The sequence below is a fragment of the Protobothrops mucrosquamatus genome, unplaced genomic scaffold (assembly GCF_001527695.2).
Source record: "Protobothrops mucrosquamatus isolate PMUCROS unplaced genomic scaffold, P.Mucros_1.0 scaffold_215, whole genome shotgun sequence".
Lineage (NCBI taxonomy): Eukaryota > Metazoa > Chordata > Lepidosauria > Squamata > Viperidae > Protobothrops > Protobothrops mucrosquamatus.
Genome location: NW_015386291.1, coordinates 1,092,422 through 1,106,754, shown reverse-complemented (window position 1 = coordinate 1,106,754; position 14,333 = coordinate 1,092,422). Strand labels below are relative to the sequence as shown.

General features: G+C 37.3%; 1 protein-coding gene across 2 annotated transcripts in view; it reads right to left on the bottom strand.

Annotated features, from left to right (window-relative positions):
* Window positions 1-1,201: 1,201 nt before the first annotated feature.
* DNM2 (dynamin 2) overlaps window positions 1,202-14,333 on the bottom strand; it is a 228,574-nt gene continuing 215,442 nt past the window's right edge. For both annotated transcript variants that reach the window (XM_015827536.1, XM_015827542.1), the window contains exons 16-20: window positions 8,412-8,523; window positions 6,848-7,012; window positions 5,356-5,591; window positions 4,686-4,940; window positions 1,202-4,202 (exon numbers count right to left, since the gene is read on the bottom strand). In XM_015827536.1, coding sequence (XP_015683022.1) covers window positions 4,133-4,202; window positions 4,686-4,940; window positions 5,356-5,591; window positions 6,848-7,012; window positions 8,412-8,523 — 838 coding nt within the window. In that variant the 3' untranslated portion in view covers window positions 1,202-4,132. The remainder of the gene's footprint in view (window positions 4,203-4,685; window positions 4,941-5,355; window positions 5,592-6,847; window positions 7,013-8,411; window positions 8,524-14,333) is intronic.

The window sequence follows — 14,333 nt, the reverse complement described above, 5'->3', positions numbered from 1 at the left end:
CTCCCACAGATTAGGCCTCCTCAGGGTGCCGTCGGCCGGACAATGCCGGCTGGTGACCCCCAGGGGGAGAGCCTTCTCTGTGGCAGCTCCTACCCTATGGAATGAGCTGCCCCCTGACCTCCGTACAATGGGGGACATACGCCTCTTCCGCTGAGCCCTAAAGACCTATCTGTTCCAAGAGGCCGGTCTGGCATAAATCCGAAATTTTAAAATTTTAAATTGGGTCTAATTTTATATTAGTATAGTGGGTTTTAGGACAGGACAAATAATTTAATTAGCTTTTAATATTTTAAAATATTATGGTATCGCTGTTTTATTAATGTGCCTGTTCACCGCCCTGAGTCCCGCAAGGGAGAAGGGCGGTATATAAATCAAATAAATTGAAATTGAATTGAATTGAGAAGACCAGAAACTGAAACTACTCCGAGTGCCTGTCAGAGACAGCAGCTGGCCAACCCTAAGGCAACAAGCATGGGAATGGAATGTGATCCATCACCAAGCCCGCCAAACAGCAGAACTGTTACCAGAACAATTTATTTAAATACAATTGGATACTAGGGAGATAATGGGTGGGGTGAAGGCCTGGGAAAGAGGAAATTAAGTAGGCAGTTTTCACATGCAAACTTCAGATCTGGCTTTTTCCTATCTTGTAACCACATGGCTTTAGTAAAAGTATCCTTTCACTACGAATGCAATCAAAAGGCTCTTTCTTTCTAAATGACCAAGTTGGGACAAGTCCAACAGATACTTTTTAAAAAGTTTAAACTGCATTTCAGTCTAGACATTTTAAAGAAAAGCACTGCAAAATATTGTATTACTGGATTTAATTTTCAGTTTTTAAATAATGCAATTTCATTTTAGAATGCTTCCTTTTAACTCTCAAATAAAGAGTAAAATATACAAAGTAGCCTGTTTTTAGAAGTGTTGAAAATGAACACTTTAAAATCTCTTGTCCAAATAACTGGGAACAACCATTTAATTTTTTTTTACATCAGTTTAAATAATCAAGTAAACATTCCAATTATAACACAAATGGTTAGAGATGTAATTGACAGGTCCAATTTTATGTATATTTTGGAAAGACCTGCAACAATGTTAGAAGTATTTGGGGAAGGAGAAATTATTAATCATAACTAATGTATGGATTAACCAAGGTTACCCTTAAGGAGACCTATTATCTATTAAACTAATTAGTCATGGGTGGAAGTCAGTGTTTTATTCCAGGACTTGTATGTATTACACATTTTAAGCATAAGAAAAACCTACATTTTAAAAAGCAAAGATGTAAATTGCCATCAAAATGAAATCTAAAACATTCATAACAACATGTCATTGGATGTGACATTTAACAGGTTGGGACAATGATATACACAGACATAATACAATGAAAAGTGTGTAAGGGCTGAAATACTTTAGTAAAAAATGCATGAAGAAATAACAATGACATATTGGGCAAAATGTATTAATTTGGGATATAAGATTGGATTGGAAAACCTTTCTTTCCCTGTTACTCTGTTCACTTTATGTATTTGTAAAGGTTAAATTTAACATCATAATTAGAATGTTACTAAAAATTAGAAAATATGTGTCTGAAATCTGCTATTTTTCATGATTATTATAGGCATAAAATATATGAAACTATAACCATAAAGCTAGGTAACCTAAAGATATTTTATGTATCCTTCTGTATGAGCAATTGAATTAATTTATTGCTACATGTTGAAAGGTCTCCTATGTCTGCAAAACTAAATGGCAATCTCCTTTGAGAGAAGCAACTAATGCCTCTCAATATTAAATGGTCTTCCTGCTACAGAGACAGGTCAAGTTCTGCAATGCAAGGTGGACCAGTTCTATTTGTCCCACTTGATCCTACAAAAAGCACTTTTAAAGTACACTTTTAATTGTGAGATGATGAATACTTGTAAACATCCATAAAAAAGGTAGGATAAAGATGTTAGCTGCATTAATGCCATTAATTTTGAAATTTGTAAATTCAGTTGCTTTTACTAGATTGGATACTACTAACCTCCAAGTCAGAAATAATATCAAGTGGCTCAAGAAATCAGTTATTACTCAGACTATTGCTATTTGGACATGTTAGTTAATAGAAACATGAACTTACATTTTTCTATTCATTCGAAGCCCAATAGTTCTTAAGTAAAGATATGTTCAGAACTAATAGAATAAAAAATGCATAAAAAGTCAACACCACAAATTGGTAGAGACCTTCCACCAGCAGAATTTCCCTTTATTTTAGTTTATTAATTGGATACATAATGGAGGCACTTATCTCAAACTGCTGGGAGCTTTTTTATTTTAAAGATGGAGAGAAGATATAATAACCCCTTCACACATGGTAACAAAGAATCAAGAGACAACAAAACAGAGAAGTCCATGCTACATGGCAAGCACTTGTTTTTGGAGAAATATATTGCAAAAGAGGTTCAAAGCCCTTGGTAATGACTTTGGCAATAGAGGGACATTTACAGAAAGGCAGTGCTGGTTATTCGAGCAAATGACATAGAATTTAAGCAATAATAAAGGCACAAAGTTAGCACTCTGGAATTAAGACATGAGGCAAGCAATTTCTGTTTCAGATCACATAAAAAGAGAGAGGTCACTGGAAGGAAGCATTAAGGCAGATGGTATCTGTTCCATATATCTTATCTTATCAGGAAGGGCACAGATATCCCTGATACATTTATGTAAGTGAGAGCAGGCTGGGGGCAACTTGGGTCTTCTTTTAAAAAATACTAGAATCAAAGAAGTACCAATACAGTCTGATTTATGAAGAAGTATATACAATCACAGCCCAGAGAGGGCAGATTACTTTATGAGTCTCCAGTTTTGCTCCACAAACTCTTGGAATAATAATGGTTCTAAAGATGGAGTAGCCAACATAAAAAAAGCTTTTCAGAGAACATAGACTCCTATATTAGTTCCTGTGGGGCAGAGAGAACTTTAATCTATCTTGGAATAGTGTTTGCCATAAAGAATCTGCCTCAATCTAGAAGCAAATATAGTTCAGTTGAACTGAAGGACAAAGAAATCTGCATAAGAAAATAAGAAAGTCTCTATAGTAGTAATCTCTGCAAAAGATCACAGTTTTTTTAAGTACTGCCTCTTCCTACCACTTCTCTATTGGAGGTTGACTAATTTATCCTGGCCAATTTTATATGAAAATGATTAAATCATCCCCTGCATTTAGCCATTGGTCTTTTCTAGTATTACATCAAGTTCATCCCAGGTTGTACCTGGCAATCTAAGTTTGCCACTTCCATTGAAGTACTGTATAATCAGTGGTTGTGCAAAGGATAGCATGGCATAAAAGTCAGCACTATACCTGAGACTCAAAAACAACTTGGTGCATTCTACTTTCCAATTATTCTGTTTGATAAAATATTGCTCCAGTTTTATAAATTGGATTTATTAGCCATTTTTTATTTGCAGTTTCATTATTTTTCAGAGCTATATAGAAATAAATTGATCAATGTTATACTAAAATGCCATGGTGAGAAGGTAAAAGTCTAAGAGGAAGATTTCATATATATTATAACAAAGGAATTAAAGGGTGGCAGGGAAAATAGATCCAATCAACATTAATAGCAGGAAATTCTAACAAGTGTTAGTGGAAATACAATCTCTCTAGTTTTACACATTTGTAGGTACTCTCGTCACAATCACTCAAGTAGGGGGTTGTTTCTCTATTTCCAACAAAGTGCAAAACAATTCCACAAAACATAATCTTCCATGTTCCCATGTGGAATGGGCCTGGTATGGCCACCATGAAAAACCAGGAAGAAATCAATCCCCCTCTTCCCAGAATGGAAGACCCTGGTCATCAAATCCTTTCCTAGCCAAGATCCAAGGACAGAGAGAGAAATAGAACAGGAATGCTTGGCTTCTCAGAGCTATTTATAGGTAATCAACCAACAGCATCTATTCTTTGATGTCTGTGGCTATGGTTGTGTTACTGTGGGAAGGAAAAGGGAGGAGGAGAAATGGGAAAAATGGGCCTTGGTTATAACTGACCAGTTACAAAGAGCTTCTTTACACTAAAGATTAAGCATGAGTTCTCTCCATAACATAGTTAACAAGCAATATTGCCTTCCCCTCTGGATAGTGATCATGGTTAATCTAACAAGGAGGGCTCAGTTGGTCTGATAATGGTGGGCCGGTTCGGTGCTGCAGGGGGTCTTCTGCTGCAGAGAAAATGAATAGAGAAATAGAAGGTGGAAATTAGACAGACATTGCCAAGATATAAGTGCCTTCCTGCCCATTTTCCTGCTTCTTCTGAATGCCTATGCTATGTGCAAATGTTATAGAACTATTGCTTATCTTCTGGACAGCCTAAAATCATTTCCTCCCTTCTCCTTCATTTCAATTTTTGGGAAAAAAGTTTGACAAAAATTACCTCCCTGGATGTGAAAGGAGGCTCTTAAAGTTTACACCTAATTTTTCCCACAGATCTTTCAACCACTAAAAAAGCTGCACCATGCCAAGATTCTGCATAAGCTAGTTTCTAATTTTTTAGAGAGTATCTAAATAAGTATCTTCTATATCTATTCAAAATTAATAAGTTTATACAGGGACAAAAACTGTGACTATTTCATAAGACACAGAATTATGCCATAGTCCAGGTCAAATTAAAAAAATAGCTGAGGGAAATCTGAATTGGCCCTTACCTGGGTACACCTGGAGGTATACCAGGTGGAATACGTGCCGGCCGTGAAGGAATTTGAGGTGGTGCTGAGAAAGGGTCATTATTAGTAATAAATGCACTTTGTGGTACAGGGCGTGAAGGAATGGGTGGTGCCACAAAAGAGGATGAACCTGCTGCTGGCACTGGAATCAAGGGAGGGCCAGGCATGGGGCCCCTCACAGCTGGAGGTCTTCCTGGGGGCAATGCAGTAGAAGGAGGCCTGCGCTGAGATGTTGGGCTGTAAAGAAAAGAAAAAAGACCCATTAAAATAGAACAAGTTATATAATTTAAGATAACAGAACTCCAAATAATATCAATCATTTTCAGACAAACCAGCCAACAACAATATGTAAAGAGTTTATTTCAAAAGCAATACAAGAATATTCTTTTAGGTAAAAAATACCCACTATACAAAAAAATCTGATTTGAAAATTTTGATGAACAAAATTATGACAGAATTAGAAGCTGACTAACAAATACACATTCATTCTAGAAGGAATGAATCAACTATAGAGTGCCAAGTCAAGAATATGGACCAATCCCATTCAGTTGTGACAGTCATTTGTGGCTTTTGGCTTTGTGACATCCAATATTTTCATCCTTCCTCTTAACAAATAGCATAATAGAACCAATTAACTAATATACCAACTTACCTATGCCCACCGCTTCCTGCCTGCAGCCACATATCATCCACAGGAGGAGGAACTGGGGTGGAAACTGTACTGGTAGTGATGTCTCCAATTATATTCAAAGCTTCCTTCAGGGCATGGTACATTCGCAACATGTCATCCCTGCGCTGTGCCTGGTCTGCTGACTCCTCCATCAAGCTGTTTTGGTCTGCAGAGGAGTATAAGTATGCCAGCAGTTCCGAGTGGATGAAATCCTTGGTCTGTGAGGGATAGGTAATATTGGGTGCATAGAAAATGTAATGCTTTCCAATAGTCTGGGTTGGATAGATCAAAAGTGGAGTAACTTCAAGAGGCTGGTTTAGATCACAACCCTAGCTATCTATTCATTGGAAATAGTGAGAGGAAAGGTCACTTCCCCCAGATGGGATGCTGCACTCAATGATTCAGAAGAAGACTGCTCTGGCCTCAACTTACTGCATTATGGAAAGATTTCCATAGATCATATAGTTGTTTGAGTCCATATAACTATGTTTAGAAAACACAAAGACCATAATGGCTGAATTCACATAATACATTAAATAAAAAAAAACAAATTAAAGCTTAAAACAGGAACAGACAACCTTTTAATGGCAAAGGGTTGCATTAAAAAAAAAACAACCTATATTTTTGGTCTCTTAGCAGAGTGCCTGACAATGTGGAGCAATTTTTGTTGGAAAATCAAGTTAAGTATAGCTGCCAATATTTTTTACACAATGGGAGATAATTATATACATGGTGGACTGAAAGTATTTGAGGCCAAAGAAGTATCACAGCTGTCCTATGAGTTTCAATATGTGCATGTAAGAATCTAGACCCATTATAAGTGGTATAATCAAACTTTATAAGGAATCTGATTCCTCACTGTGTTCCTCTGAGTGAAGCTGGAATAGTTTTAATTAAAACTTGTGCCCAAACAGCAGAAGATGGCTACTGGCTCAAATTAATTTTCAATCCAAGTTGTCTGTTTGTTTACTCAAGATAAATTCCAGATTTCCTGCAAAAAATTATTTGGTACCAACCTAAGTCAATGTGGATTCTCTTTTGATGTATTGATTCCAATTTGATTTGATCAACCTAAAGCATCTTTCAGGCAATGTGCCAGAGATATGGCCCCGTAAAATGATCTTAGCCAAGTGCCACAGAAAATCCATAAAAAATGTTGCTCCTGCACATTACTTCTACAATACTGTCTCCTTAATTACCAGAAGTTATTATTTAATGCAAAGCATTTCACCAATTTATACTCTTCAAGTATAAATTCTAAGGCAAATCATTACAATATCTTTTCCTCTTAAATCTCTTGCAAGAATATCAGGATTGCAGAAGGGAACAGAAACTTTTATTATTTAAAAACTAATAATTTATGGGGTTTACAATTGCCATTTTGAGAATGAGGGATGATCTCTTTGGCCTCAGAATAACATCTAGTTTCATCCCTCTGCCACCCTGGCAAAATAAATTATCAATCCATACTTACATTATTTATCATTAGGTGCATTATTGTCTTTGGCATAAGATCTCGGATAGATTTGTTGATGATCCCAACATATGAATCAACAAGATTGCGGATAGTTTCTACTTGGCGTTCCAGTTGAGGATCCATGGAAAAGGTATTTTCCTGAGCTCCATCTTCATTTTCTACCTGTGTATAGGAAAAATGGACACTGTTACAATATAAAATATCTAACAGCAGAATCAGAACTACAGTTCTTTCAAAAGAGCTTAGGTCTGCAGCACAACTTACAGAAAGGCTAATTAAGATGGCAGACTACGCTAATGCACAAAACTGATAATGTACAAATATTATTCTTTATCTTCTTGTTGCATAAAGTTAACTTCTTTTGCATCTTATTATTCCTCTTAAAATGTATTCTCTTATTGTAAATTCATTTTCTACAAGATAACCCTTTCTTGCAAAAGCTATATCTTGTCTACTCATTCACCTTCACCTAGATAAGTAGAATATTTAATAAAATGAAAAAATGTCTATAAATTATTAGAAAGCAGCAGGGGACTATATAGGTTTAGAAAAACTACACAATTCTTATACATGCAAATGATGCTGAATACATCAAACCCAAGCTGATTATCTCCTTGATTCCTACACTATGAAAGAATATGAAAAATAAAAGTTAACTATGTATGCTTCACATTTCATTTATTTTTTTCTGACAATAAAGACTGGATATCTGGAGTGTCTTAAAAGAATATTGCTTTGTCATTATTTTTGACTCTTGAATACTGACTACAAATCAGTAGTTTAGCAACTGCAAAACGCAAAAAGTAACCTGGTTGGCTCTTCATGAGGCCACATGAAGAGCTAGTAGTTGCCTCAGCCCAGCATGCCTAGTCAGCAGCTGGAGGAAGAAGATGGCAAAAGTCAGCTAGGGACAGCAAAGTGCAGGGTGGCCAAATGGGGTGGGAGATAGGCGGGTGGGGTGGGGGGGCTGAAGCATAAGCAAGCTGGCAGGGCAGAGAAGATGAAGTTCTTGCCTAACAATAGATGCAATCCTCATTTAACAATCATACAGGAACTGCCATCACTAAGTGGTGCAGTCACATGATATTTTGCCTAACAACTGCTTCACTTAGAGATGCAAATTCCGATCCCTACTAGGGTAGTTAATCAAGGACTGCCTGTATCCGACTCCTCCTGAGAGCACTTAAATCACTTAAGATATTGTTACTGAAATCTAATGTTTCAGATTTTCAAAATTGCATAATTTGGCATGAAAATGACAGAATAAAGACAGGAAAAATGGGCTTCTGTGAAGAAAAATGTATCTAATCCTTATCTTAAAACACCTTCATAATTTTCAAAAACACAAGTTGGTTGAAAATGGCCAACCTCTCAACATCTTTAGCAATAGCACTGCACCCTCTCTGTAAGCTTGTTGTATTGTGTCCCTCAGCATGAAAAAGATTGCCTACTCTTGATTTTAGGTATAAGGCACTTCCAGACAACGGTAACAATTGACAGGAAATTCTTTAGCAATTCCCTCCCTCCCTCCCTTTCAACTGAAAATCTGAGCAATATTTACTTGGTCTTTCTCAGGATAAACACCAGCACGAAGGAAGGAGGCCTTCCAGCTATCCACATCTTCCTGAGAATCGCAGGCAAGTTCAATCTGACGCAGATCTTTGTATACATTTCTAAAGTACAAATGCATGACAACAAAACAATTACCCATCTAATTAAATGAGAGAAAATATCAACATCATGAAATAAGAGTAAGAGAAATATTCTAAAGTATTTACTAAATATAGATAATTTTGGATTTGCCTGTAATGACATTAGCTGCATATTGATATTGGAATGATATTGTCTGTGCATTTTTCTATGCAGATGACCTCTATGATTGGTTCAGAATCTAAGTGTTTGAGTGAATATTTTACAGTATATACCATGAAGAATAAGGATCTGAAAATTAAAGGGGAAATGGAAAAATATACAGAGAAATTTTAAGATATGCTAATACCAATAGAAAGATTTGTTGTTGCTGGGAGAAGCAAAAAGTACAAAGTGTGCACTTCACCCACTTTGTAAAGTGGAAATGAGAATTGAGTTCAAATAGTCCACAAGTTACAATAGCATTTGGAGCTGGAATTTCCATTGCTAAGCAATGTGGTTGTAAACCATATCACAAGACTGCATCACTTAGCGGCAATTATTCTGGCAGTCCCAGATACCACTGTTAAGTGAGGACACACAAGTTAATAAGCAATAATCCTGCATGATGGCAGTCTCCAACTTCCTGCCAGTTTCCCCAATGACATTACTTGTGGGAAGCCTGCAGGGAACACTGGAAATCATGATCGCATGATCATGGCTGACTATGATATTGTAATTGTGAGCTGGGCATCAAGTACCAGATCACAATCACTTGACTGTGGGGATGCTGTGAGGATTAGAAATCCAAGGACTGGTTCTAAGTGCCATTCATTCAGCATTATTGTAATTTTGAATAGTGGCTGAATAAACAGCTGTAACTTAGGGACTATTTGTATATCAAGAGAAACACAAAACTCAGCTGAATGCAGGATGAATGTGTGTGGAAAAACAAGAAGAAAAAAAGAATCAATGAATGAATGATAACAGAATAACAGAGTTAGAAGGGACCTTGTAGATCATCTTGTCCAACCCCCTGCTCAAGCAGAAAAGCCTATACCATTTCTGACAAGTGGCTGTCCAGTCTCTTCTTGAAAGCCTCCAGTGATGAAGCACCCACAACTTCTGCAAGCAAGCTGTTCCATTGGTTGATTGTTCTCACCGTCAGAAAATTTCTCATTTCTAGGTTAAATCTCTCCTTGATCAGTTTCCATCCATTGTTCCTTGCGTGGCCTTCAGGTGCTTTGGAAAATAAGTTGTCCCCCTCCTCTCTGTGACAGCCCTTCAAATATTGGAACACTACTATCATGTCACCCTTGATCCTTCTCTTCATTAGACTAGCCATGCCCAGTTCTTGCAACCGTTCTTCATATGTTTTAGTCTACAGGCCCCTAATCACTTTTGTTACTCTTCTCTGCACTTTCTAGAGTCTCAACATCTTTTTTATATTGTGGTGACCAAAACTGGATATAGTATTCTAGGTGTAGACTTACTAAGGCTTTATAGAGCAGCACTAGTACCTCACATGATCTTGATTCAATCCCTCAGTTAATGCTTTTTTGGCTGCTGCTGCACACTGCTGGCTCATATTTAATTGATTGTCCACTAGAACTCCAAAATCCCTCTCACAGTTACTGCTTAACCCAGGTTTCATCTAATCTGTATGTGTACTTTTGGTTTTTCTTGCCTAAGTATAAGACTTTACTTTCTGTTGAATTTCATTTTGTTAGATAGAGCCCAGTGGTCAAGTCTGTCGAGATCCATCTGGATCTTGAGCTTATCATTCTAGGGTGTTAGCTATTCCTGCCAACTTAGTATCATCTGCAAATTTGATGAGTTCCCCTTCTATTCCCTCATCTAAGTCATTTATGAAGATATTGAAGAGTACTGGGCCTAAGACAGAATCTTGTGTACCCAACGGCTTACTTCCCTCCATGTAGATGTAGTACCATTTAGGACTACTTGTTGAGCACGGTTTATCAGCCAGTTACAAATCCATCTGGTAGTGATGTCATCTATCCCACACTTTTCTAGCTTACCAAGAAGTAAGCTGTGATCTACTTTGTCGAATGCCTTGCTGAAATCTAAGTATACTATCTCCAGAGCATTTCGCTGGTCTACTAATTTAGTCACTTTGTCAAAGAATGAAATAAGATTGGTTTGGCATGACCTGTTTTTAACAAACCCATGCTGGCTTCTGGTTATAACTTTATTGGTTTTTAGATGCTTGCAGATCTGTTTCTGGATTATCTTTTCCAGTGTCTTCCCCAGGTACTGATGTTAGGCTGATTGGTCTGTAGTTTCCTCGGTCTATTTTGTTTTCCTTTTTTGAAGGAAACTCTTTTCCAATCCTCAGGTAGTTCCCTAGTGTTCCAGGATTTTTGAAAGATATGGTACAATGGTTCTGAGATAGTATCTGCCAGTTCCTTCACAACTCTGGGATATAATCCATCAGGTTCCAATGATTTATATTCATCAAGATGTTCTCTCACCATTTCCTTGCTTATTTTAATTTTTATTTCTAATCTGTCTTTTACAGTTATGTTTTTGGTAGGTTGGGCTAGTTTCTTTTTGTGTGAAGATTGATGCAAAGAATGAGTTAAGCAGCTCTGCTTTCTCTTAACTGCTTGTTACTCCCTTGCCATCTTCTCTCTTTAGTGGACCGACCATTTCCTTGACTTTTCTCTTGGGGTTTTTTTTTTTTTTTTTTTTATTGATTTTCTAATTTCACATTTAAATATTTGAAAAGCAACGTGGCAGTTGAGTTGGTCAATAATTCAATAACATACAAATATCTTTAGTACAGATCTCAAACTGTTACATTAAATATTTCCTCTCTTTTCCCCTTGGTATTTACTGTCTCGTATTTAAATTAATACAATTCTTATTATATCGATTAAATAAAAATAACTTTCTTACATTTATCAATAATTTTTGTTTATACATATCCTAGTTGTTTTAACATTCAATCTTTTTAGACAATCAATGTCCTGATTGGTTTTTCCCAATTTTCAGTTTCCCATTAATATTTAAATTTAGCGTTTAGTATTTATAATTTCCAAGTTTTAAATAATCCCAATTCCCTTTATCACAATTCATCACAAAATCTAGTGTTCAGGATATACGTCTTATCTATTTGAATTCTCATCATCTTACATCAACCAATTAATAATACAATATAATATTCTTATTTTTTGGTAATTTCCAAATATCTTAAATTTAGTAACCAAAATTTCTCTTATTTCAACATTTAAAACAGAGCTTTTCAACCGGTGGTATGTGTACCACTTGTGATACATTGACGAGTGGCAGGTGGTACGCAGCCCTGCCTAACCCCGCCTAGTGTAGCGGGGGAGGGAAAGAGCCAGCGCAGGCAAGGACTGTGAGAGAGTCCTCTGGAGCTGCAGAGTGGCTGGGGCGAGGCAAAGGCCCCAGGCTCACTTCTGGTTCACCCTCCCCCATGAGAAAGGAGGAGGGGGGGCGGAGACAGGAGAGGCTATAAAAGGAGGCAGTTTGGGTGAGAGAGGGAGAGAGAGAAAAAAGCAGCAGCCTTGGGAGGAGGTGAAGTCAGCTCTAGCTGCACCAAAGGGAAAGAAGGAGGAGGAGGAGGAGGAGGAGGGTGGGCGAGCGAAGAGGAGATCAAGCAGGCCGGTTATGAGCCGATGTACAACTGCTGTGGCAGCCACCTGTGCTGGCAGCAGCAAACAGGCAAGAAATGCAGTGGGGGAAGGGTGCCTTCCAAGAGGAATGAAAAAAGGCAGCAATGGCTGGAGGTGAGGCACAGAGGAAGGAGGGAGGGATGGAGGGAGGGAAGTCCTGCCTTAGCACTTGGCCACCAGCAGCCCTGCCATTGACTTTGCTTGTCAAAAGGTTGCAAAAGGGGATCACATGACCTTGGGACACTGTGACCATCATAAATATGAATCAGTTGCCAAGCATCCAAATATAAATCACATGACCCTGGGCATGCTGCAATGGTCATAAGTGTGAAAAATGGTCATGTCATTTCAGTGCAATTGCAACTTTGAACAGGGTTTTTTTTTGTCATCAAGTTTTTGACACCTTGCTATATCCTAAAAGTGGTACAATCAGTGAAAAGGTTGAAAAGCCCTGATTTAAAACTTCCTCTCTTCTTCTCTTAATATCTACTATCTCATATTTAAGCTAGTATTTTTTATTGCCGCTAAATAAGAACATATTTATTACATTCATCGATAAAATTTTAGCTTATATATATCTTAATTACCTTTACATTTAACCCTTATAAGCAAATCAATGTTCAAATTCAACTGTTAATATATCTATTTCCAAGTTTTAAATGACCAAAGTTTTTTTTATCTCCACTCATAACAATATCTAGTATTCAAAATACACATCTTATCTATTTGAGTATATTCTATTTTAATTCTCACTAGTAAATCAAAACCCCAATTTTCTTCAGTCTTATTCTAACTTTCTTTCTTTGCCAAACCGTCTTCCATGTCTGTGCTTTTGAATCATCAAATAAATCTCCCTGTGTTGTTATGTATATTGTTTGACATAGAAAGAACCATCCAGTTGCCATTTTTTTGAGAGGACTAACAAATCGTCTCTCTATTTTTCCATCTCGACGTGGTTGTCCTGAACTGTTTATCTTCTCTTCAATCTGTTCTTCTTCTTGATCCTCAGGTTTCTTCTGATTTGTGTAGAAAGTCTTTTCCTTTTTCTGGATTTTCCATTGACTGCATTTGTTGATCAGTTGAATCTTCTGTCATAATATTTAATTGTTTCACTTTTTCTGTTATATTCTGTGTAGTTAATTTTTTAGTTATAGTCAAAGTTTGAGTTCGTATCTCTGGGCTGACATCTTGTTCTTTTCTGTAACCTCTTATTTCATCAGTAGCTGTTAGAATAGTTTGATGAATTGCTTTCAACATAAAGAGAATCTGTTCCTGATCTTCATCCATATTCTCTTAGTAGTGTATTAGGTTAAAAGCTTTACAATCAGAAAATGCAGGGAATTTTTTTTTTGTCACTGAGTATGGAACACAGCTGAGCTTCACAGCTAATGTCTCAAGGTTACATAGGTCTTATCTATTGTCTGGGCTGCTGCCCAAGTCTCTTTTAAGCAATAACAAATTGTAATATCAGGTTTAGCCACAAGATGTCACCCCTAATTTAAAGTTTTCTTTTGAGTCCAATGTTTTTATAATCTTTTCAGTTTTGCTTCTTTTTTAAAAGTAAAAACCCAGATCTTCAGTAAGAATAGAAAATCTTTTTTCTATTCTCACAAACTTTAAGAAATAAGATTCCAATTAGGATCAGGTTATTCTTGCAACGTTTTAAACTTCCCTGGATAGTCAGTTGCCACTGTTTCTAGAGGGAGGGATAAAATCCCCCTTCCCTCTCCACAGGGGGGAAAGTACTTTAAACAGCTTATGCAGGAAAAAGTAGTTAGGATTTAAGAGAGGCAGACCTCACCCAGTCTCATCTGCGCTGCTTTATAATTGCCTGGTGGTAAATGTGACTTCGGCTGTCTGTAGCCTAGTGACAAGCCGTATTGCTATGGCCGGTCTTTCATCCACTGGTTTGGAGGGCTGCCCCAGATCGAGCGGAAGGGCTACCGCCCTACCGTTATCAAGCAGGAATCCCCTCCTTGCTAGTCGCCCCTACAGGGTGACTTTCGACCATTTCCAGGGTCCCCCAGCAATGTGGAAAACAGAGCTTGCCTTCCAGACGTCCATAGCGGCTGCCTTGGCAAACCGGAAGTCCCTTTTCTCTTGTTATTTATATGTTGAAAGAAACTTTTTAAATTATCTTTGACTTTTGTTGCAAGTCTTTCTTCATTCTGAGCCTTTGCTTTGATATGTTTGTG